This window comes from Numenius arquata, chromosome 7, assembly GCF_964106895.1.
Source record: "Numenius arquata chromosome 7, bNumArq3.hap1.1, whole genome shotgun sequence".
Lineage (NCBI taxonomy): Eukaryota > Metazoa > Chordata > Aves > Charadriiformes > Scolopacidae > Numenius > Numenius arquata.
The window spans coordinates 54313224-54337315 of NC_133582.1; the positions used below are offsets into that span (position 1 = coordinate 54313224).

At 39.7% G+C, this 24092-nt stretch overlaps 1 protein-coding gene across 1 annotated transcript; it reads right to left on the reverse strand.

Moving 5' to 3' along the window:
• Nucleotides 1-8022: 8022 nt before the first annotated feature.
• On the reverse strand, nucleotides 8023-23641 carry CCDC126 (coiled-coil domain containing 126). The gene is made up of 4 exons (XM_074150842.1): nucleotides 23576-23641; nucleotides 13154-13286; nucleotides 12125-12526; nucleotides 8023-9628 (listed from the first exon to the last, which is right to left on the reverse strand). Exons 3-4 carry the CDS (start codon nucleotides 12360-12362, stop codon nucleotides 9447-9449), a joined length of 420 nt encoding a protein of 139 aa, XP_074006943.1. The 5' UTR covers nucleotides 12363-12526; nucleotides 13154-13286; nucleotides 23576-23641; the 3' UTR covers nucleotides 8023-9446.
• Nucleotides 23642-24092: the final 451 nt, after the last annotated feature.

A 24092-nucleotide genomic window follows, 5' to 3' on the forward strand; every position in this document is an offset into this window, starting at 1 on the left:
AACTACCTGGAAGGAGGCTGCAGTGAGGTGGGGGTCGGTCTCTTCTCCCAAGTAACAGGTGATAGGAAAAGAGGAAACGGCCTCAAGTTGCACCAGGGGAGGCTCAGATTGAGTATCAGGAAAGATTTCTTCACTGAAGAGGTTATCAAGCGTTGGAGCAGGCTGCCCAGGGAAGTGGTTGAGTCGCCATCCCTGGAGGTATTGAAAAGACAGACAGAGGTGGTGCTTAGGGATGTGGTTTTAGCAGTGCTAGGTTAACGGTTAGACTTGATGACCTTAAAGGTCTCTTCCAACCAAAAGGATTCTATGATTCTATACGCAGGAGGTTATGTTGTGGGTACAGGAATACCTCTACAATATCCTGACAAAGTATGAAGTACAGTTGTGTTCTTTACCTACAAAAACATGCTCCAGCTTGCCTGAACTAAATAAAAAAAGCCTTGCTACCTTCACTCAAGAAGCACCATTTTGATGATCTCCAATTGTTCTTAGCTGATACTACTGCATTGAAAAAAGGCTGCAGTATGGGTCTTGGATAACGATGTGCCAGTGCTTCTGCATGGTGCAAATGAGGCTAGTTTTTCTCTGCACTGCAAGGCCATATACATTTGTTTTCCTACTACATGTTAGCTCAGAGGCGTAAATTTCAACAACAGTAACATTGACGACGTTAACCCTATCACCTGCAATCATTTGATTCTAGTACTAGAGTGGATTTCCTCTTTTAAGTTACCCCTTTTTCCTGTACATAAACAGCAAGCCTATCCTACAGCACCACGGCTGTCTTCCTGGAAGGCGAGTAGACTGCACCACTTCAGTCCCACCAGGAATAATTAGTGTGAGCTGGTAAGGCTTACTGAGGCTCCAACTGCTGCCACAGTCTTGTTTAACCTTTAAATTCCCACTCAAGCTAAATAAACAAACCATGTAAGTTACCAGTTTTCACCAGTTCCATGCTCCAGCAGATATACATCCCCCTTTGCTTCCGATTCTGCTGTTGTGCACTGTACACAAACAAAAGGTCCCAGGAACATACTATGTAAAAAAAATGCTAACAAAATCATGTATAACTTGGCTTTCATTTCCTAATCAAGCCACATAACTGAACTCAACAGTATTATTCTATTTATTAGGGGTAGAAAGACAGGGTGTGGTTTGTAACGATGTTGGTGAGCTGTAACCAAGTTGACTATTGCCAGGTGACAAGCCTTCTCTTTATTGTGGATTAGGTGTTTAGTTTGGCAAAGTTTATTGCGAAGATAACATTTTTTATTAGATCAACTGATACAACAGGAAAAACAGATAAGCTTTACAGCAAACAAAGCTTTAGTCAGGATTAGCTTTGACAGACAAGGTCCTCGTGCAGAAGAAATGTTCTTTGGTTTTTAGAGATTGCGTTGATGGCAAAGATGCTAGCAAAAAGAAAAACACTAATTCAGACATTAAATTAAAAGAGATGTCTGAAAACACAATTTTGGCATAAGCATGACTTCTCCATCTTTTTTCCTTATTCCAAGTGGTTTTTAATTTTTAGCTAGAGTAAAAGGGGGTGACTTGGTAAACAAATCTATTCCAAATATTTACTTTTCAACAAACAGCTTAAATATTTAATATTTTGAGGCAGGTGTGAAGAACATCAAACAGCCTTAGATGCCTTGTATGTTCTTTAATTCTTGATGTTTAGCACAATGCATTGTATGTCTTGTCCCATAAGGTATATATACATTTAACAAAGAAACCCCCTCCCCTGGATTTCCCAACACCACGTGCCAACCCTTCACTTTTTGGTGTAGATCTTGAATCTCAAAGTTACCTCAGCGGGTGAGCTTAGATCGATGGAGAGTTTCATTCTCAGTGCATGAAAGAATCTACAGAGAATGTGAAGAACATGACCCAGTTACAGCATTGAGGAACTCAACTGTAAAACTCCTCAGAGCAGAGACAGTCCCTATCTTTGTGTTTTAGAGAGAATCCAGAGCTGTTGATCCTAAAAAAAAAAAATAAAAATACTGTTGTCATTTATCTAGAACAGCTAGAAAGATTTATTTCATCTAGAACAGGAAAGCTGCCTCGTGATATCAGAATCTCACCTCAAACTCACTGAGGTTTTTTGAAAGCTCTTCCATTATAAAATACATGTTTTGTTCATGGTTCAAGACAAAAGGAGGCAACTTTGGGAAACACTCGTAACCAAAGATGGTTCTCAGACTGGCAATTTACACTTCCTCACCATGTGCCACAAACAACTGAAACAACTCCTCCAATGTGCTTGAAGGCTGTAGTCAATCGATCACAGGCTGCTGTTTCTGATACTGCACCATCTCTGCAAGTTGACTGCTTCTTTTTCACACAACCACATTGGTCACCCAGGCACTGAGTACATGAGTAAAAGATCTAGTATGTTTTTCCTCATTGAGCTTTAGGAAATTGATGTTTAAATTGTGCTGTGTGTCAGCATAAGCTACAAGCCCTCAGACTGTCAAAATGAGACCCAAGAGGGTAGGCTTTTTCCATACAATAAAGTGACCCATCAAAAAAAGTACAGCAATTCAAGGACATCTCCAGATTGTTTTGCACTGGGCAAGCCACCAGCAATGCAGCAGAAGGTCAAAAGAGATGCCACAAGGACCAAGGCAGTGTTTTGCCAAAACATCCCCCAGAGAGAGATATAAAACAACGGGGGGACACTCAGGTTTCCAGCACTATCTAAATAAGGTGACAGGGCAGATGGTCTGGGCATCTGTCCTGTGGCTGTGCCACAAGTATAAGACATTTCAGCAGAGCAGCCAGCACTGCGATACGACACGTGTGTTCTGTCACACTGAGATCTGAACACAAACAGGTGCCTCTTAAAGGCAGAAGAGACATGGGCACAAGTCATCACTGCAGTCAATACAGCATCAAGTCAGCTCGCTACATAAAAGAAGACCACACACACACAAAAAAAAAAAAAGTCAGGATTGTTTCTCCAGGGAAAAGAAAAACTCCTCTTGCAAAACAGATGGGGAAAAGGGACCTTGAAAACAGGACAAGAAGCTCTGCAGACAGGGAATTTGAGTGTACCACGGAACACACCGCTGCACAGGAGCTGCACAAAACTGAGGATCTTTGAGATACCTGATCTGTATGCACATTCCTCTGGTGCCAGAGATGCCAGCAATGCCAATAAAATCGGGGGAAGAGCTCTGGCAAGCCTGGTTCAGGCAGAATGAGCTGAGCTCCTATGTCATAGGTTGATGTACCTCAACTGTGCAAGATCTTTGTTAAAAACAATCTGAAAATACAGTTTGGGTTTGGAGAGCAGAGCCACGTTTCTGAATTAGGCAGCTTTTGGTGAGGGCTACAAATGTTAGTCTATATTGTACTTTAGTAGGAGATTTCCTGTGAACAGACAGCGTGAAGGCGTTGGGAATAGGAAATCAAAAGTAATTTTTTTGTGGGGCATCTGTCCTATGAACTACATCCCATCTTAGAAATGGAGGATTTATTTCCGGATTTGATCACAGCAACTGTTCTCTGTGATAAAGAGACAGTGTTCAGCTTATTAGCACCCCAGCATCTGTTTGGACCCAAATTTGTGCTCATAGACTTATTTGGGAACAGATATACAAGGAGAAAGACTTTATAATTAAGAAATTGAGTTCTTAGCTAATAAAGATATTCAAGCACCCACTGTTTCACTGTCACAGCATGAGTATTGGAATAAATATTGGATTCAGAAAATCCTCTCCTGACTCCCATATCCTTTCTAAAAGATAGTTAATGGACATCTGAAATAAAATTCATTAAAGACTGAGTCAAAACAGATTTGCCATTGTAAACGACCAAATAATTTTGAATACCGGGGGAAAAAAAAAAAAAAAAGAAAAAAGAAAAAAAAGGCATGTAAAGAGGCCATGTCACAAGGTAAGTAAAAGGAACAGAAATCCAGATGGCACGTTTTACCTCCTATGGTTGTGATGGAGCATACGGACGCTGCTGGCCCAGGATCTCTGAACACATCAAAGCGGGTTGAACATATGGACACTCGCTTTCAGTACAGCTCTGTGAGACCTAAGGTGCTGCCTACACATCAAAGGCAACAGCTTAATGCTGTGCAGGGTGTTGACAGTCTCTCTCAACACCCTCTGTTAACAATAAAATGTGTGACCCTTTAAATTTTTTAAAATCCTTACAAGTTTGACAAGTGCTTTAAAATTCATCTCAGTGGAATATCTATGTAAATTGAAGATAGCCATTTTATTAATGCAAGAATACATAATTTAGAAATAATTGTTTTAATATTTTAGACCTCAAGTCATCATTTTGAAGTAGTAGTTAGTCATTCTATTTCTATGCATTTGGTCAACGACAATTTAGCTATTCTGAAAAAGAGAAGAATTGAAGTGGCATGAAGAATAATGGAAACTGTTTCCATCAAACTGTGTCCTCCCTCCACTTTTGTTATCAATATTCTGATATACTTCAAAGTAAATGCAAGCAGTACTCACTCATTATAAACTTTTAACCATGACCATAAATTACGCTACAATAAAAATTAGTTTGCATATTATTAACCCTAGTTTACAGACCTTTAAAAAATGTCAACATGTTTCTCGTCAGTTTCGCTGTCAGAGAAACAATGTAATTAAACATCTACTGCACAGAGTAGGTTGGTGAATGCCACAGGGAATACGCAATTCCTATTGAATAATGAAATATTCATTGAATTCCTATTGAATAATGAAAGTTTTTTGCTGGAGGTACTGACAAACGTAGTTGTGAAATTTGTAGTAATTAAGATCACTTAGAGATAAGATAATTCCATAGCATGTGATGGCACTGCTGCTTAAGTGATGGGATTTCATATATGTATGTAATGGGAGGTTCCTTCTTTAACTTGTGCCTCATTTTAATAAACTAAATTAAATTTTAAACGGATACAAATGTATGTTTACAGATACAGACAGATACATGCGTGCATCATCTCAGACAAACCAAGATTTAGTGAAATAACCACTCCGTGACAGTCTATTCCATGAGAAACATTGCAAAAGTCTAATTCACCTTCTTAGCTGCTATAAAAAGAAGTCTCCCATTTCACTCTTGCCTTTGAAAAAGTATTTTACATACTATCAAATACATTAAATTGAACCCCACAGAACGCAGACAGTGTTGTTTTGTGAAGAACTAATGGAAGGACACAATCTCAGGTAAGGAGGCTGTATTTGGAATGTTAAAGATTTCAATAGACACTCTACATGACCTTTAAAAAACCACACCAATTAAGTCAAAATGTTTTAGAGATTTAGCGTATTCCATTGAGTATTTTGAGGAAGTATTTTCTAAAAGGTTTTTAAGAAAATGTAATAAACTGGGACCTTAAATTTCACGTAGTCATCTTTCTAAATAACCTTCTTGTAGAGGTTCCCAAGCTTACTCTCCTTCCGCGTTCCCACAAGCGGAGGCCACGACGGCAGTGATTACCCCCGGAGTACGAACCTGGGCAGGAGGCACATGGGAACTTGGGCAACTCGCACACATCACAGACGCCATGCAGTTTGGGAACCTCTGCACGAGCAAATATATTCAATTGGAATTTAGATCTATCTAGCCAGCCTCTTTAAATGATTGTGTTAATGAAAAACAAGTATTTAGCAGTTATTTGGAAAAAGAGACAACTGTGCAATATGTTAGGCGTACTGGATGCCAAGGATACAAGAACCTCTACATCTTTGTGCCATGTTTCTATATTTTTTTAAATTATTTCATTAAAAACAGATCAGCAAACTTCTGTGATCCCGAACAGTGAATAAGCAGCTTAAGAGCCACCTCCGTGTGTTTCAGTGGAGTACCTCTCTGCCCGTCCATCCGTTCATCCCAAAGGTTCTTTAATGTGGGGCCACTCCGTACTTTTTCTTCTTCACACACAATTGTGAGACGATGCTTGGTATCTTAATTACATTAAGGTTATTATGGCGAGATTCAAAAATGATTTATTTAGACAAGGAAAGCAACAAAAAGAACTGGGAATCAAGACAATCTTCCCTAAAGAAAGGTGTTTGCCTGCCAGTTATTTGGTTGTACTTCAGAGCTATATTGAGACCTGTGGTCCCTCTGGCTGTTCAGATGGCAATCAATATACTCTTTCCATTTTTCTTCATTAAACTTTTGTTTGGGAGTGGATCTTTAACAATTTTTGCTAGCTACATTGAACAACCATTTACAGGCACAGGAAGGGCTATCAATTACCTACTGAAATCAGCAGGTAAACACTCATGAGGCAGCTGGAAAAATCCAAGTTTCATAATTTACCAAAAGATTTAAAAAACAAAACAAAACCAAACCAAACACTACCACCCCCAAATCAGGAGTTCTTTATATAAGGAGCTTATACATCCCCCTGCCCTCCAAAGAAAAAGAAAAGGAAAAATACCCAAATCCAACCCAGCCTAAGAACCAACCAACCTTAAGGAGATTCTGTATTTCACAAAACTTGAAGCAGGTCACTTTGGGGGAAAATTGTGGTGTCATCTGAAATGGGAAATACATAACTGCATCACAAAAACTGTAACACAGCAGAAATACTAGTTAAATATTTCTTAAAAAATAAAAAAAATCTAAAAAATGTTTAGCAACACAACCAAATGCTGTGATACTATCAAGCATTTTGGCCCTGGCGTGAGTTGTAGACTCTCTCTTTCTTGTTTTTCACAAGCCCTTGGGTTTTTTACACAACCTCCTGCCATTGCAGGGCTGCCACACCTCTCAAAATACCTTATAAAGGAGGCTGCAGGGTAGAACACACAAATGTTTTCTTGCTACTGCTGTTGATAGAAAATGTAGCCAAGACCCTCCCCTTACCCCTTTCTTACCCTCTTCTCCTTAGTCTGCACGCTTGACGTTTAGCTTTGCCACTCTCAAAAGTGCTGTCATCTCAGCAGAAAGGACAAAGCTCAGCTTCTACCCTCTGTGCTGCTGGAGCACAGGAATGATGGAATTAGTACCGTGCTGGATAGTTGGTGACAGGAGAACACAAGTCAGAGGCACAGCATGGCAATAAAGCACAGAACAGGACCAAAAAGAGGGGCAAGATTTATCATAGACAATGATATATTGCTGTATCAACCCCTAATAACGCTGGTTTCATGTAAAATTAGATGTAGGATGTTAAGAGTATTTTTAACTCTCTTCTTGATAAACAGTTGTTCCATTCATGAATACAGTCGAAACACTTGTGCCATGAGATATAGATAGTTCACAGTTGTCCCTAGATATTTGTCAAGTACAAGCCGATTCCAATGAGCCATTGTACTACTGAAATCTGAAAGAAAAGCAACTATTTGCTAGTGACACCATGAATTGCTATGAGGAGAACAAAACTGCATGTAAGTTAGTGTATCAGTCTCCAAAATCCCTGCATAAAACAAGCTGGGTGTGCACACAAGTGACAAATATTCACCCTGCAACTTTTGTTACGCTTTTTAGATGATCCTGAATAACTTTAGACTTCATGTACCCTTACGAGAAAATTAAAAAAAAAGTCACTTTGCACACACACACAAGACCTACTTATGTTACAGTTTATAGCACAAAGGGACACCATGCACCAAGGTTTTGGTCGGTATCAGTCAAGTACTCAGGGAATAAAAAGCATAGATAGATGGATATAAAAGCCTGTCTTCCCACTGTCTATTAATAGAGACTTGCAGATTCAAAAGAAGTTAGGCACCTGCCTTCTTCACTCTTAGATCAAAGAGGGAAGTCTTCACCATTAAAGATCTAAACCAGTCAGTTTATTTTCTCTTCATTTCTTTTCCCCTCACCTCTAACCTGAAGAAAGTTTCAGGGCATTAGAATGTCAAGAGCAAAAGAACCCTGGGACCGAGCAGGAAGAATACCAGATAGACTACTACTAAACTTCAGAGACATACATATTTTCCAACACAGAAACACCTAGAGCACAAATAGCAAGAATGACAAGACTTAAAAAAAAAAAAAAAAAAAAAGAGAGAGAGAACAGGAGCCTTTACAAGTACAATTAAAAATTTATTTTTCTCTTTCTGCATTGAAGTGAGTATATGTTTACACACAATGTGACAGAAAAAAATAATCATCTGGATACTAACAAAAGTTGTAAGTGTATTTTTCTAACAGTCCAGAATATCAGCAGGGAAATTGAAGAAAAGAAAGAACACGTAACTTTGGATGGTGTATCATCCAGCACCTCCGGTTTTACTGGTGAGTTTTTTTCCTTAATAAAGGATTAGATCACCCCCACCCACAGCACACTTTTGGCAAAAGTCCCTGAATATACCCTCCCTCCCCCCAACATTCAGTACATTTTAAAAAACAGGCTCAGTGGCACGTTCTCTTTAATATGACTTCAGTAACGTTTTGAAATACAGTGCATCCACACTGCAATTTGCTTTGCTGTAAGGCTAACTTAGACATAAGGCAAACATTACCTTAGCTCTCAAATACTCCATAAGACACCCTTAGAACATGCATCTCCATTAAATGCAGAGATGCCTTTTTTCCCTTCATTGCTTTTCATCCTGATCAAAAAAGCAATTCAGGGAGATGGTGTGCTATACTCATCACAAATTGCAAGGTACTAAAAAGTTAAAAAGAAACAGCAATGAATAAAAATAAACAGTATTCACATATCCAAAACTTATTTCCATCACTTAAATAATCTTATCTGCAGTTACAAAATACATACACTTAAATATCTTTGTAAGAAATAATCATCTAAGATATCACAGATTATGATTTGCTTTCGATAATCTAACTGCCCTAACTCCAGCGTAAAGATATACCTGGACAGTGTTACTACCTAGGACGTTTTCCTATTATAATTAATTTGCTTAAATATACAGTAAATTCTCTCTAGCTATTATGACAGATAGTGCAAATGAAGACATTCTTTGGGTCACAATTTTAAAACATCACCGCCAATGCTAGCCTTAATTTAATAGTTTTTTAGTAAATGCGTAACAAAATATTGTTAAGTATACACATTTTCTAACATCTGTTGAACAACTTGTTTTCCTCAGTTACCTCAGCTTAACGCGGATCACAAAAAATGAATAAGCTACAATACTGCTCACCTATCCAAAAGATATGTTATATTTATACTTAAATAAATATATTTAGAAACCTACCAGTAAGTTCCCCATTGCTTTCCATTTATTGTTATTATCCAATGGCATACTACATCAAACTGGGATACCAAAATATCTTTAAAGACAACAAAGATCACTTCAGAAGCACTGCTCGAAGGCAATGAAATAATGCTTTGAGAACCTATGCACATAACTTAGGCCTACGTAGATCCAGCACATTGTATAACAATAGTTTACGCTTCTTTTAGAGTCAACTACTGCTTTGCCCTAGCCAGAGATAAAAAGCTTATCTTAAATATTACCTATCATATTTGTAGCAATACAAAGCAGCCCTGTTTGCTATCTAATGTTGCCTGCTGGTTTTACACGTTTATTTGAAGTTACTGGCACCTGATTGCTAGTTCCATTAGTGGTATTTGTCGCTGAGCCGTTCACAACAATGTAATCAACTTTGTTTTCCAATTTCACGAGGCGTTGTAAGATGTCATCCAGAAGAACAGCAATTGTTCTCTTAAGATCAGCTAAAGATAATGGAAAAAACAAGTTAGATCCTATTATTTACTATGTGTGGCAAAGAACTGCTATTTCAACATACATTTTAAGAATTGCTATCCTTCCTCCTGTACTTTTGGGGAAAGAGTGCAGGTTGGTGTACAAGTATAGAATTAAATAGCTGCTTGATTTTTCTTTAATACCATTTCTTTGTTATTTTAGGCAAGGAAGAGACCACTGTAATAGTGAACTGTGAATGAAGCCAATTAAATATTAAATAATTAAATATTCAAGCTCCAAGCTATTTTAAGCATTAGAATAGTGACTATTCGAAGGCAATATTTCAAATTTCATCCAGACAACAGCACTAGAATACCCAGCTATGACATCTTTTAGCCTTTGCCAGCAACAGAATATATTTAAATACTTTCCAACATTAGTTCTTAATAGCTTTCCTCTAAGTAACAGACCTATTCCACAGAAAAATGCTATGAGAAAGTATCTTATCACTTCTTACATAAGCTATAAAATAGGAAAAATAAATCCATATATTTAGGTCTATATTGACTGAAAAACAAGGAAGAGGACAGTAAAAAAATTCCCAGCTTCTGGAACACAAAAACAGTAACAGACCACTCAACAAAAGCAAATTACGCCGTTGTCAATGTTCATATCACTATCTTCTCTCAGATTTGGAAAAAACGAACAAACTTACTAGGTCTCACAAGGTGTTAAGAACCATCCCCAGTACACGCAGACACTCCAGACTGTCTCTTCCCCCAACCCGCTAATCAGTTCTTAAGTGACCAGAAAAATTGGTGAGGAAAATCACAGGTATGAAAGTGGAAAAAGAGGAGTAACCCAGATAATTTACTACTAGTGTTTTAATTTAAAAAAAAAAAAAAATAAATAAATCATGTCAGTCCCTCCCTCTAAAAGTAACTAGTTCTTGTTTAGCAATGTCATCTTGTTTTAAAAAAAAAAAAATTAAAAAATTGCTTTACAATTTGAGCCAGAGCAGGGTCTGCTGTCAATGACATGCTGTGGGTCACATACTCTGTAGTACCACTCTGTGCTCAACAGTCTGAGGGAAGGAATTGTCTCCTCAAGTTGTAAGTCTGATGATCAGCACATAGATCAAGAGTTGACTTAATTTTTTTATTAAACTTCAGACAAAACTTTAGAAGGCAAATCTCGTTTGGAAATACACTGTGAGACTTACACAGCAGTAGAAAGCTGCAGTATACACAGTTTTTTTTAAAACAAATTACACAGAAAAGTAATTACACAGTAAAGGCAGGAAATCCTTGAAGACAAAAAAAAAAGGGGGGGGAAGGGAGAAGAAAAGAAAAAGTAGGCTCTTACTGTGGTAAAAATGTTAACTTAATGAATGAAAGAATTAAAGGCTAAGAATTTTGATACTGTCCTCCTCATCTTGTCATTACAGACCTGCCTCCTTGTTCCTGAGCAGCAGCAAAAAGTTCAGACGCATTTTTCTCTTTGTGCTCTTACCAGGTGCCTATAAAGAGCACAACTGGTAAGAGCCCATGCTTTTAAGGACTCCTTAAGAAGGGGATTAAAATACATTAATATACATCTTTACATATATATATATTAATATTTCTTTTTAATCCTTGTACTACGCTTATTTTCACAGACACATTTTCTCCTTTATGACAGAACATGGGTAGTTTCTTCAAACCTAATCCTTACGGGATTAACTACAGCTCATTGCAGCCTTCCCTCAAGAGAAGCTATGAGGGACAAAATGGTTAAAATTATTAAGAAATTTTTATAGTTTTGCTAAAAAGATCTCAACACTATAGTCTCAAAACTATCTTTTCTGCATTTAGAAGACAGGCACAGGCTCTAGTATTATATTTACTAGTGAATTCTGGCCACGCACTCATCAAGTCAACAGGTAAACCAGACAGAGAGATAAGATGCAGCAAGTATCAAAGCTCTAGAGATGAGGGACTTTATCTCTAACGGCTACTTCTAAAGCAAGGGGAGATTCTGTTAAATTCATAATTTCCTTGCAGTCTCAAGATTGAAAACTCAACTGGTATGTTGCTTTCTGCTGCTGTTTTACTACTTAAAGAGAAGAAAATTAAAGAAATAAAAGCAGAAAGTTAGCAATGAGGCACAAGAAGAGTCTGGAACGTTGAACTGACTGAATCTAAAATTTCGTTCCTGTATCAAGCAGGGGCTTATTCCTCAACAGCTTAAGATTCAGAAAAAGCACAATGTTACTGTTAATCCTTTAAGTAACAGCAGTCATATATCTGGCAATACCTAAAAAAATCCTGGGGGGGGGGGAAATCTCATGTATCAATCTTGTTTTTGCACCACATCTTAATCTTCAAATTCAGTGAATAAACTAAAATCAAATCAGTTAATAAAGAGTTTCTTCTATTAAAAAGCAGTATATATATTACTTTAAAAAAGAAAAAAGTGTAACTTTAGTTTTCAGGAGGGGAAAAAAAAAAAATATTTGAGTAACTAGTATGGCTTTTTCCTCTTACCGTATCCTGCCATAGAGGCTCCACCGCCACCGTTCATTAAATTTTTATTTTCTTCTGCCAGTGCTTTGACATATCTTTTACTTAGATCTAGTATCTGTCCACGCAACTCAGCGCTGCTTTGGCGTCTTGGATACTGAAAAGTGTAACGTAGCAACATCAAACCCCAAATGATTCCGAAAACTAGTAAAAACATACTCAGTTTCTGGGACATATTTTTTCTTGAAAATGTTAGAAACATTTCTGCTGAAGGCCACAGGTGCGTCTTAATTTCAAGAGAAGTAATTGAGCTTGGCTTCGTCAAATTATATTACATATTAAACAAAAATAAGATTTCTATGAAGTAAAAAAATCTTCTGGCTGGATCATCTTGAATACATCTCATGTTTTAGTTGGTCTTGATTCCTGAAATTTGTAAAATATCACTTAGTTATTCAAAAATGCTACAGTTGTTGAGATCAAGGACAAATATCAGTTTCCAAATACAGTATTATTGTATAATCTAGCAAACAGTTGTGGATTTGTATCTGCTTAGAGGAGCAGTCATTTTTCTCTCATCTGTTGTTTCCAAGGTTTCCTCTTCTTACTTTTACCTTTACTTTTATTCTTCAAAAATCAAAACTTCTATGCTTCTACAAATCACCTTAAGCATTTTAAATACCGTAATTTCAACTGACATTAAACCCAAATGCATCTCGAACAAAATGCAAGATCTAGAACAGACTTGTAAAACACTTACACACAACATTTTGATGAGACATACACATATATCTACACACATGGAAAAGATCTTGTGAAATTATTCACTTCATTCTTATTCCTCACTGAGAAGTATAAGCAAGTATAAACAGATAAAATGCAGAACAAAGTTTCTTGGTTGGTTGGTTCGAAGTTGGGCATCATCCTTTTCTGGTTTTGTACAGCATTAAGATTATTTTTTTTTGGTGTCTTGCAAAGAAAGAAAGAAAACCAAAATGAACCGGCACATTGCACCCACTTTTACCATTTTACTACCACTTTTTAAAGTCTTACCATAGCAGATGATTCTGATCCCTCAATAGATTAAGGCTTGGGAAGAAAAACAAGCAGTAGAAAAGCTTCAGCAGTTAAACAGCAAATGTCCAGACAGTTTGAAGCAATGTAAGCCAGACATCTTCAGGGAGCTCTGTATTGGGAGGTGGAGGGAGAATAAACAATAAAAATCTTGGTAAGAATCTCACCGAAATATGTCCCTCTTCCTGTGTTAGAAGACAGTGACAGCAGATGTTCCAGATTCATCATATATGTATAGATACATATATTTACATATGTATTATCCTCTTATTCATTTCCCCCCCTTCAAATAAATCCAATCTTTTCAGTCTCTTTACATGTGTCTACCTCGTATTTCTCATTTGCCAGCCACCTCTGAAACATCTCCAATTATTCGATACTTTTTTTGAGAGGAGCTTCTATTATTTAACATAGTCTAGATAAAGCTACTCATTTTACATAATGGTTATGTTTTCCCTGTGATTCCCCATTCTTCCCCACATATTACCTGACATGAGCAGTTTTCAGACTGAAGTTACACATTTACTAGAGTTCCCCACCGGACTTTCTATAGTGGTACGTAGGTCTCTGTTTTTATTAAAATATCGAGATTGAACTTCTTAGCCTGCTAAGCACTCATCTAATCCTAACTCCACCTCCATGGTATTTTTCATCGCCTCTGCTGACCACTTCAACTGGCCTCATGCCGACACACCAGGATCTGCTACCAACACAAGCGTCACCACCAGCAGGGATCCAAGATGCGCTTGTTGCTCATCCTTCACCCTCCCTCTTGAAATAATCCTCTCAATAGGCAGGCCAAGGGGACTGATTCAAGTAGCAAATTTTCAAAGTGCTCTAAAATCAACACGGATATCTAAATTATTCCAAAAACGATCATCCTAAAGCAGGGGCAATATTAGGACCTGGACAACAAAGTTGCTGTAAAGTAACAGATTATTGTTTAAATGCCCTATAGTAAGTGCCAGTAAATAAAATCTTACTTTTACTGTTGGGTGTACTAATGTAAGTGGCAACAAGTCGCTGAACGAGGAATATCTTCCTTCGCCTTCACTGTGGGGTATAACCATGCACATGGAGAGCTAGCCAACACGCAATAACTTGAAATCCCACTGTAAATTCAACGGAATGTACTTTGTTCAAAGAATGTGCTTATCCCCCAAAAAACTATTTTTAAGACACAAATTTGTCTTAAGTACATAAAAGGAGAGGGAAAACAATAAAGACTTGTATTCTACAGTATCAGCATGAATATTTGGAATTGTGTGGTAAAGATTTCCTGAAACAGATCCTCCCTAAACATGAGCTCGCCAGAACTTCTTTTCCCTAGCTCTTTTCCAAATCCATGGCTCTGCACTCAAGGTTTTAAAGCATGAACTGCACCTACATCATTATGCATCTACATAATCCCTGAATAGTATCGAATATGATGGAAAACATTTACATATGAGGTCCAGTAGTAGGGTATTCACATGATGGCTCAGAAGACCAAACAGAATCTCTCAAGCAGAGACCACAAGTTTCAACCCCCACTCCAAAAAGTCTCATTTTATATTACTAAAAAAAAAAAAAAATAATTGTCTGAAAATAACAGATAGCTCTTGCAGAATTTAAATTAAGTTCAGCTCTCCACAGATCTCTGGCCATATCTCATCCTAAAGCATTTAGACAATATCACTGCAGAGCGTTGGAGTGGAAATAACTCTGCCACCACACTGTAAATAAGACCACAAGCCAGGATAAGAGTCCTAGCCAAGAGGAACAGATTGAATGAACTCCTGCCAAGGAGCAGTAGGGATTGCAGACTGGGTCTCTGCCATGTATATTTGATGCACAGTACACATGCTGACTACTGAAACTAATGGAAATCAAGGACTTAACCTGCTGGGCAAACGGCATAACATCCAAATACTGTCACTGGGCAAAGGCACTGGGAGTAAGGTGTACCTAAACGAAGGGAACTATTTGTACTTGTCACTTTTCCTATGCATTTTAAGAGGCCATTCAGCCTTAGCGAATTCCAGTGTAATCTCAAAGTTCTCGAGATTTAGTCTCCTCTTTCTTCCTGAAGCACGCACTTCTAGTGACACATAACACACATTCATTTATTTTATTCTGAAAATGACAAGCCCAAGCCAGGGGCAACATTAGAACTTGGAACAACAAGCAATTCCTGAACAGAGAATCTGAGACTAGGTTTGCCTTTTACAGGCATAGAAAGAGTTTGGTTGTCTTCACTGTTGCTACCACCGGTTGTGTAAGAAACGTATTGCCACAGCATGCCACTATGGATTTAACACTGTCCAGTGGTACCACAACGAACACTGACATAGTTCATTGCTTTCATTGCCAGGTGTAAGGCACTCATCCTCTCCAAAATAAAATCATGTTTCTATCCTCTGAGCTGTGTTCCAGCATCAGACATATATAAATTATATTATTGAGTGCACAAAATGAAAGTAACAAGGGTCAAAAAAAAAAAAAAGGCAACAGAAAATCCATTATATGTTGTGTTATACAGCAAAATTCCAGTATCTCTGATGCTACTTAACTAAACAGTAGCATTGGACTTCAGTTTGAATACTGACCCTTCTCCATGGAAACCAGTCCATACTTAAACATCACACTTGAATTTTGTTACAGAGTCTTCCTCAGATTCTGCTTTACTTATTTCCAGCAAACCCCAGAGATTATATTTATGTACAATGCAAAAAATGCAATAGTCTGTAAGGCAAAGAAATGTCCCATACATCCCCTGAAACAATCTCAGGGTCTCCTGAAAACAAGGCATACCCAAATCCTTAAAACGTTACAGCACACCTTATAGTGCTGTGAGTTCGGCTCATGAGTCATGAGTCAGCTCATGAAAGACCAGAACATATTCGTTATCATTTTTCTAGTCTGTCCGAGAAATCCCAGCCTTCCCAAACCAGTAGAAGTGGTTATTGGCATCAACAGGGCAAATTTAAAACTGCATTGCAAAAGTGGTATGTTCTTTCTAGTTTTGAAAAATGTACAGGACAGATGATTATGTATGAGATAAAAAAGAAAGCAGCAGGCCCACAGATATTTTTGGTAGTTATTAGTAAGCAGCTTTAGCAAAAAACTAACAAAACAGAGTCAACAAGAGATGAAAAATACAGAAAGCTGTAGCCTGAGAATACCATTCCATTCAAAGATCAAAAGGACTTTAAGGATAAAGCCAAGAAAAATGCACTGAAAATAGTATTGTTAACATACAGTCCAATAAAGTCATCTCTGTTTATATATTTTGAGAGACAGAATGCCAGATACTGAGGCAGCAGTTCCTCAGTGATATCGTAGAGACCTATATAGGTCTCTAATGAACAAATATATTAAGAAAGTAGCCTTGATAAAAGGGAATTTTACTCAATCTATTACTTACTACCATAACGCTTATTTGTTCCTCACTGCCAAATTACGATCAACAACAACGGGACACAGTGAATTCAAAAGCAAGTCTGGCTTTGTGACCAACTATTATTAACTGTATGATAAATAACTTCTTGTGTTCAAGACTGAGATTTAAAAAAAAAAGGCCAGATATAGTCATAGGAGACTGCATCCAACTACACAGAGAGGAAGGGGAAAAAAAGTCTTGTAACAGAACAGACAGCAGAAAGAAATTAGGAGAGTACAAATAAAAACTGACTTAATAATTACTATAAAATAATTGTACGGTATAAAATTAGAAGTTATTACTATCTCAGTGGGAGAGTAACAAGTTTATGAAATTATTAAGGATTTAAAATTAACATATTAAAGTTATGTCTATACAAGAAATTCTTATTAAATTCATGGCAGCAAATGTCTCTCAGTACAGTGAGGCTACTGCATTAGTAAACAAGAAGCTCTGCTCTAAACAGGTATGATGATACCCCACTGCAATAGCCAACGAACGTTTCAAGACGACAGAAATCACAGGGCATTACAGAATACCTGGAAATATTTCCATAGTTCTATCAGCTTTGCCCTATTAGTTTTCTTTTTTGCATCTATTTAGAGTATGCTCCCCCCGGCCCGTTTACCTCTGTGACCTCCAAAACCTTTTGGTTTTCTGATTTTCCAACAGAAAACTTTGAGCATCATGGTCACTCGGCTGACAGACATTGCACTGACCGTGCTAAGAGCAGTCAGGTTAGCTCTATGTTATTCGGACACCTATCGGCACAGTCGCTGTGCAGCAATGAAAATTGTAAGTCTAAAGAATGACTGACATGCACACACACAGAAAAAGCATAGAATGTATTTCATAGAATGGTTAGAGTTGGAAGGGACCTTAAAGATCATCGAGTTCCACCCCCCTGCCATGGGCAGAGATACCTCCCACCAGACCAGGTTGCTCAAAGCCCCATCCAGCCTGGTCTTGAACACCTCCAAGGATGAAGCATCCACAGTTTCTCTGGGCAACCTGGGCCAGTGTCTCACCACCCTCACAGCAAGGAATTTCTTTCTAGTATCTAATCTAAATCTTTCCTCTTTCAATTTAAAACCATTACCCCTTGTCCTATCACTACATTCCCTGATCAAGAGTCCCTCCCCATCTCTCCTGTAGGCCCCCTTCTGGTACTGGAAGGCAGTTATAAGGTCTCCCCGGAGCCTTCTCTTGTCTGAAGACAGGGCCGTGAAATAAGCACACAGATGCCCATGAGCTACGTGCTGAGACTTTTTGGAACACCAAAAATTACGTTTGCATTCTGGTAATTTGCAGTCTTAGATGGCTACCGGTTTGACAGTAGGAGAATAATCTGCCTGAGGTGCAGCTGACAAACAGGTGCCCAAAGAAATTAAGTAAATCCTGTTACACGGGACCACAATTCTTGGCAATACACAGAAACTTCAGTTCTCCCTTCCTACACATCACACAAAACTCCCTTTAACAAACCATCTTACCCACACCATTCACATTTAAAACTGGTGCTCAAGGAAGAATCACATTTCTCATATTTTTCAGAGCACGTGAGTTCTTGGAAAAAGGCCAATAAAACCATTTTGCTGTACTGGCACATCTGTACTGGTGACTTTTGCAGACCAACACTGTCCTTTGGTTCCCAGGTTCATTAATCAGGTTCACTCAGACAGCTGCATAGCACCATGAAAGAACAGAATATTCTATTCGGAAGCAAACAATTATCAGCCACGTTTGAGCTGTCTTTTGACGAGATCAACTCTCAGCTTGTTAAATATTCCTATTATTGTTGCTGTAAAATTTGGTCAACAGAAAAACATCACCAGCAGACAGGGAAAAGAGAAGCACACCCTATTTACAAAACCTCAGCAATGCCTGACACAACAGAGCCCATCAAAATGCTATACCTGTGTGCTGATAAAGTTTGGGGGTCTTTGAAGACTGCATCATAGATCAGTCAATAGAAGACAGAATTTATATTAATACCTGCTGGGCTCAAGTGAAAAGACCAGCAACATACAACACACTGCCATCTTAAGAATAGGTAAGATGGAATATTTCTGGGGGAAAAAAAAAAAAAAAGGCTGCCCTATCAGTATGACGGCTGCTGGACTGCAGCTTTTAGCAGTTCTGTAGCACTTTTGGAATGCGCTGCCAAAGGAATCAGCCTAGTGCTTGGTGTCTCTTCCAAGATATCTATCTTCATACCTCCTCCCATAGCACATCTTCCTTCACTCCCTGCCTATGCATGCCCTAAGACTTGCAATTACCAAGGAACACAGGGAGAAGGGAAAAAAAAAAAAATCCCTTTGCCTTATTGCTACCTGTCTTTAGAGGAATACCTTTAACGGACATTCCCAGTGAAATCACAGGAAGACATGAGGTTCAAGGGAATAGTAAAAATGGGTAAGTAACTACCAATAATACCTATTCTTCTACAGCGCTGCAACAAAGAAAGAAGAAAATCTCCTTGTGTGCTCCTGCCAGTCCCCGTCTCTCAATGGAGCCAAAGAATATCTGGGCCAACAAAAGTCACAGCTCACCAAGCAGACAGATACTGTTCCTGCAGAAAAGCTGCTGGGACTACCTCAAACATATCCTAAACCAGAAACAGTTTTACCTCCTACAGGCTTCTAACAACAGCACACAAGCAATCTGTTTTGTAGCAGGACTTTGAGTTGAAAGCAAAAACAGCGCTTTAGATTTGAAAACCCACACATCAAGTTCACAGTGGCTCTGGTATAAAAATCACCTGAGTGCCCAAACACCAGATTACCTTTTGTATTTCAGTATTTTAGAAATACTGGTAACCTGTTTCTATTTTCAATGCATGTAGTCCTATTTGCATTGTTCTTATTTTCCAGTTTCTGCCAACATTTGGTTTTACTTTGCATTATGTCTAAGGAGTCTGCTTAAATACTTTTTGGTACCTTAAAGTATCCTGGCCTTTTTTTAGCACCTCCTCCCCCACCCCACCCCCCCAGTTTTATTTTGCTTACTACTGTCAGTAAATGCTTTTAAAATAAACCAACTATTTAAAAACAGAAATTCTTTGTTCCTCGCCTGTGGGCAGTCAGCCAAGATTCAAGATTTTGAGAGGGGAAATGACTTGGCAAGGGTTGTGAAGAAAATTAAAGCAAGCAGATATCAATGGGGACAGTATATTATACTTGCTGAAGTTCCCCTCCTCCCAATGGGTCCATCTGGGCCTCAAAATATTTCTGCATCTCTACATCAGATCCTAAAAAAAAAAAAAAACCAAAAAAACCCACAACAACAACCACACTCAGCTTCATTCCATCTGGGACACCTTTTTTTTTTTTTCTTTATACTATATTGCTGCCATTCAAGTCACAGTAGGACCCTTGCTCGTAAAAGCCACAGTTATGACAGAGCATGTGGTAGACGTGGTGCTGAGGGACATGGTTTAGTGGTGGTTTTGGCAGTGTTAGATTGATGGTTAGACTTGACGATCTTAAAGGTCCCTTCCAACCTAGGGGATTTTATGAGGTAACTTCATAGCTTCTCGTTTCCCAATAAGACTGCCACAATTGTTTCACTGCAGTTGAACACTAGGCTATGTCAAGTACTCCCTAGCAAAGTCCTAATTAGTACCCATACTCCCTCGTGAAATTTCACAGCTGTGTTTGCACCACTCTTCCAAAGTCCCTGAGACCCCAAAATGTTTTTCTAAGACAATGATATAGCTAATTTTAGCTAGTTTTACAGAGAGACATACCTGCAAGATCATGAATGTAGGCTACTGACCAGAGAGGAATTTTCACTGAACATTTTAAAGAGAAATAAAAGGGAGGTGTCATTAAAGAGAACTAAAAGTGTGGGGGGGGGAGTCAACTGACAAAGTGACGGCTGCAATGGCGGAGAGATTGCCACTGCAGAACTGGTCAGACACATTCACAGAGCGCAGCATCCACACAAACACTATTCCCATAGAACAGTAACAAAACAGCGCTTGTACCTCTGGGGAGAGAGGAATAGTTTCACTTGTCTGGTTTTATTGTGAGAAACCTGCAGAATTCAAACTGAGTATTGACATGTGCAAGGTGTCCACCAAAAGTATGTTTCAGTGGTAAAACTACAATACAGCCCCGGCCTCAGATCCACACCCCCTCCCAGCAGGCTAATCCAGCTGAAGATTTTAGAAAAATAACATGGGGGAAGCGTTATAGACAAGTAAGTTCTTTTCTTCTACATCTTTTATTATTTCTAGATTGATTTGTCAGTTTATCTTAGCATAGTAAAGAGGTATGACAGACAGTAGTTAACCATAGCACCACAGTGGTGTACACTGCAAAATATTTTATTGTTAGAATTAAGTAGAAGGTGCTCAGAAATTTAACTGGATTATTTTTATCATGGTAGCCTCTTAATTCTTCGTTATTACTGAAGAGATCGATTTCAGTGGAATAAGTTTTAAGTCTTCTTGTCTAGGCCCCGTTTTACACAGGAAAAGTACCCATTTAGTTCTGAGCAATTAAAAATTAATCTTTTAAATTATATAGGCAAATGCTATTTTATTTATTTTTTTGTAAAGTTGATAATCATAAAAGAAAATTTTAGTAACGCTTAGCCGAGGAAACCCAGGCCACCTAATGGTACAAGTTTCCAATCACAGCTCAAAGAGCTTGTCAAATAACATATACCATATAAAGTATATTTTAGCATTAAACTCATACCAGGACAAAACACACGCATTTGAATGAATGAGCTCCACAGATTTTTGAAAGCTACTGGAAACAATTTAATGGCTTTTTTGACACTTGCTAGTCTTCAGATATGTTGGCTACGCAGCTGACAATTTAAGTTGACAGCATGCATTTATCCTACTTACAGTTTGGGCAAGAAGCAAGAACTAGTGCCCTTCACTCTCCTTGGAAAAGGTACAAGCGATCACAAACTCAAGTGGAAATATTTTACTTTTAGATGTTAAATGATGTCCAATCCCCAAGCTAAACCACAATATTTGATCAGCTAATACCAATGCCTCCTTCAGGAAGCTAAAAGTCAAAAGAAGGGCCTAAAAGCAAAGACTACAAAAGCTTTAAAAAAAAAAAAAAAAAGGAAGTAGCTTTACTTCCAACTGTAAAAGCTATAGGAAAAAGACCTATTTGCTACACCAAAGGAATTCCAGCATAATTGCTTAATCCTCTGGAGTTCTCAAGTACCTGAACTGAATTATTAAACAATTATATATTGTAGCACATAAAATAACAGAAAGAGGGCAGAATAATTTAGGCTTTATACACATAGGAATCTCCAGCAGTCAAAACGGGAACAAAGGTAGCAATAAATTTCCACATTTGATCTAAAACTGCAATCACTCCACTTGTGACACTAGAACAAGACGCGACAATATGTTCTCATCTTTATAGCGTCTCCTTTCTTTGATATTCTCATGAGACTGAAACAGCAATTCCCGACATTTGCTCCAAAATAAACACTACGTTACAATTAGAACACGCGTGCTTGGGTATTATGTTCAGCATGTTCATATTCTGAAGGTTCTGTTTAAAAAAAAAAAAAGTCACAATTCCTACAAAGCTCACTTTTCATGGTGAAAAACTAACCCCGCAATTCACCCACTGAGGGGGCAAAACAACAAAGAAAACCAAAACAACAACAGAACCCCCCAGTTGTTAACCTGATCTAAACTGGACATCGTGTCTTAGGACAGAACAAAAACTCTTGCTGCTTTGGTTTTTGGCACACAAACACAAAAATCACACTCCATTCTACCTGTCAGTATTTTAGATGACAAGATAAACAAAAGAAAGTTTAGAGGATGCTACCATGTTAGATTAGAAAACTGACAAGAAAGTTTATTAATAATGATTGACTAATGGAGCTACAGAAATAAGGTAGGGATAATAGTATGTTATAGGTATTTACAGAAATAAATTTAATGGAACACTTAAAATGTAGCTAAAATATAATAAGATGTTACATATAAACCCAATTTTATTACATTGCAAAAGGAAGCATTACTCCACAACTTTTGCTGTCAGGAAGATCCATATTTTACAATCTCCTAAAATTAAAACTAATGCTTTGCCCAGCATTTTGTGCAGACTTGTCTGTGCCAGAAGATCACTTCACCTGACATTATTAAGGATCCTGCCTTTGCTTGAATATGGATTAAACATTTTTTTTCTTCCTTCTAAGTTCCATCGCATCATTGTAAGCATGCTTTGCCTCTTTGAAAGTTAGGTCCCTACAGTACAAAAAAGACATCAATCTTGCAGAGTCACTGCAGTCACAGTTCATGACAGGAAGGCCACTGCAAACGAGGAGGGAGACCAGAAAACCCTTGTTTCCTTTGCTGCTTCCTCACCACCCAAGGACATTGCATCACGCCCCGGGACTACGGTTACCCAGCCCAAGGGAACGTCCAGAGCAGCAGAACACAGCGTACACACACCGTACCCCAGCTCCTGTGAGCGGGGCCTGCAGTAACACCGCTAACGCCGCTACCGACAGCCGGAGCTCCCACAGCGGGAACGAGCCCGACCTGAGCACCGAGGGCTCGGCCAGCCCAGCGGCACGACCCGCTGCGGAAGGGCAGAGGAGGAGAAGGGAAGGCTGACGGCCGCACAAACGCCGGCGGGGAGGGGCAGAAGCATGGCCGAAGCCAGAAGGAAGATGAACCTGTCCCGAAGCAGGGGGCAAAGCCTAAGGGGAAGAACAACACGGGGCGCTCAGCCGAAGCGAAAACCTGGGCTTGCCAGGCCGCGGCTACCCGGCTCCTCTCCTCACACACCGCCCGGCTCCCTCCACCACCCCCGGCCGGCGGGGCCGCCCCGTCTCCCCACACGGGCCGCCGGGCCTCCTCCACCCTCACTCAGCTGGAGACCTTTCCTCTCCCCCTCCCCAGCCACAGCTCTTCCACACCCCGCTCCCGGCGCCTCAGGAGGACGGGGCAGCTCCACCCGCCCCCGGCAGCCCTCCTCTACCTCCGCTCCCGGCCCGCCGCCGTCTGACAGGCGCCGCTCCCTCCGCTTCCGCCCGCCTCGCCGCGCAACGCACCACCTGAGGCCCCGCCCCCTTCTCCCGCCCCGCCCCACCCGAGAGGGCTGCCGCAACGCCCCCCCACCCCACGCGCTCTGCCTGCGGCGCATGCGCGCCCGCGCTCTGCCCCCTCCCCGCCACCTCAGCCAGTCGCTGCCGCCGTTAAACCGCCGTTGGCCCCGCCGGTAACCACCGCTACCCACCCCACCCCCCCCGCCTCGCTCGGGGCGAGGAGGCCAGGCCACAGGGCCCCGCGCCCGCAGGACCAGGACCAGGACCAGGACAGCCGCCGGGCCGGCGAGGAGCGAGAGCCGCAGCGCGTTGCCGAGGATCGAGGCAGGCTGTGTGGGGGCGGGGGGGGCGATACGTGACTGCAGGCCTAGTAGTTCTTTCCTAGACACGTTCACCGTCGGGCTCCCCGTCCGCTCCCGGGGAAGCCGGAAAGCTGCGGGGCTGTCAATT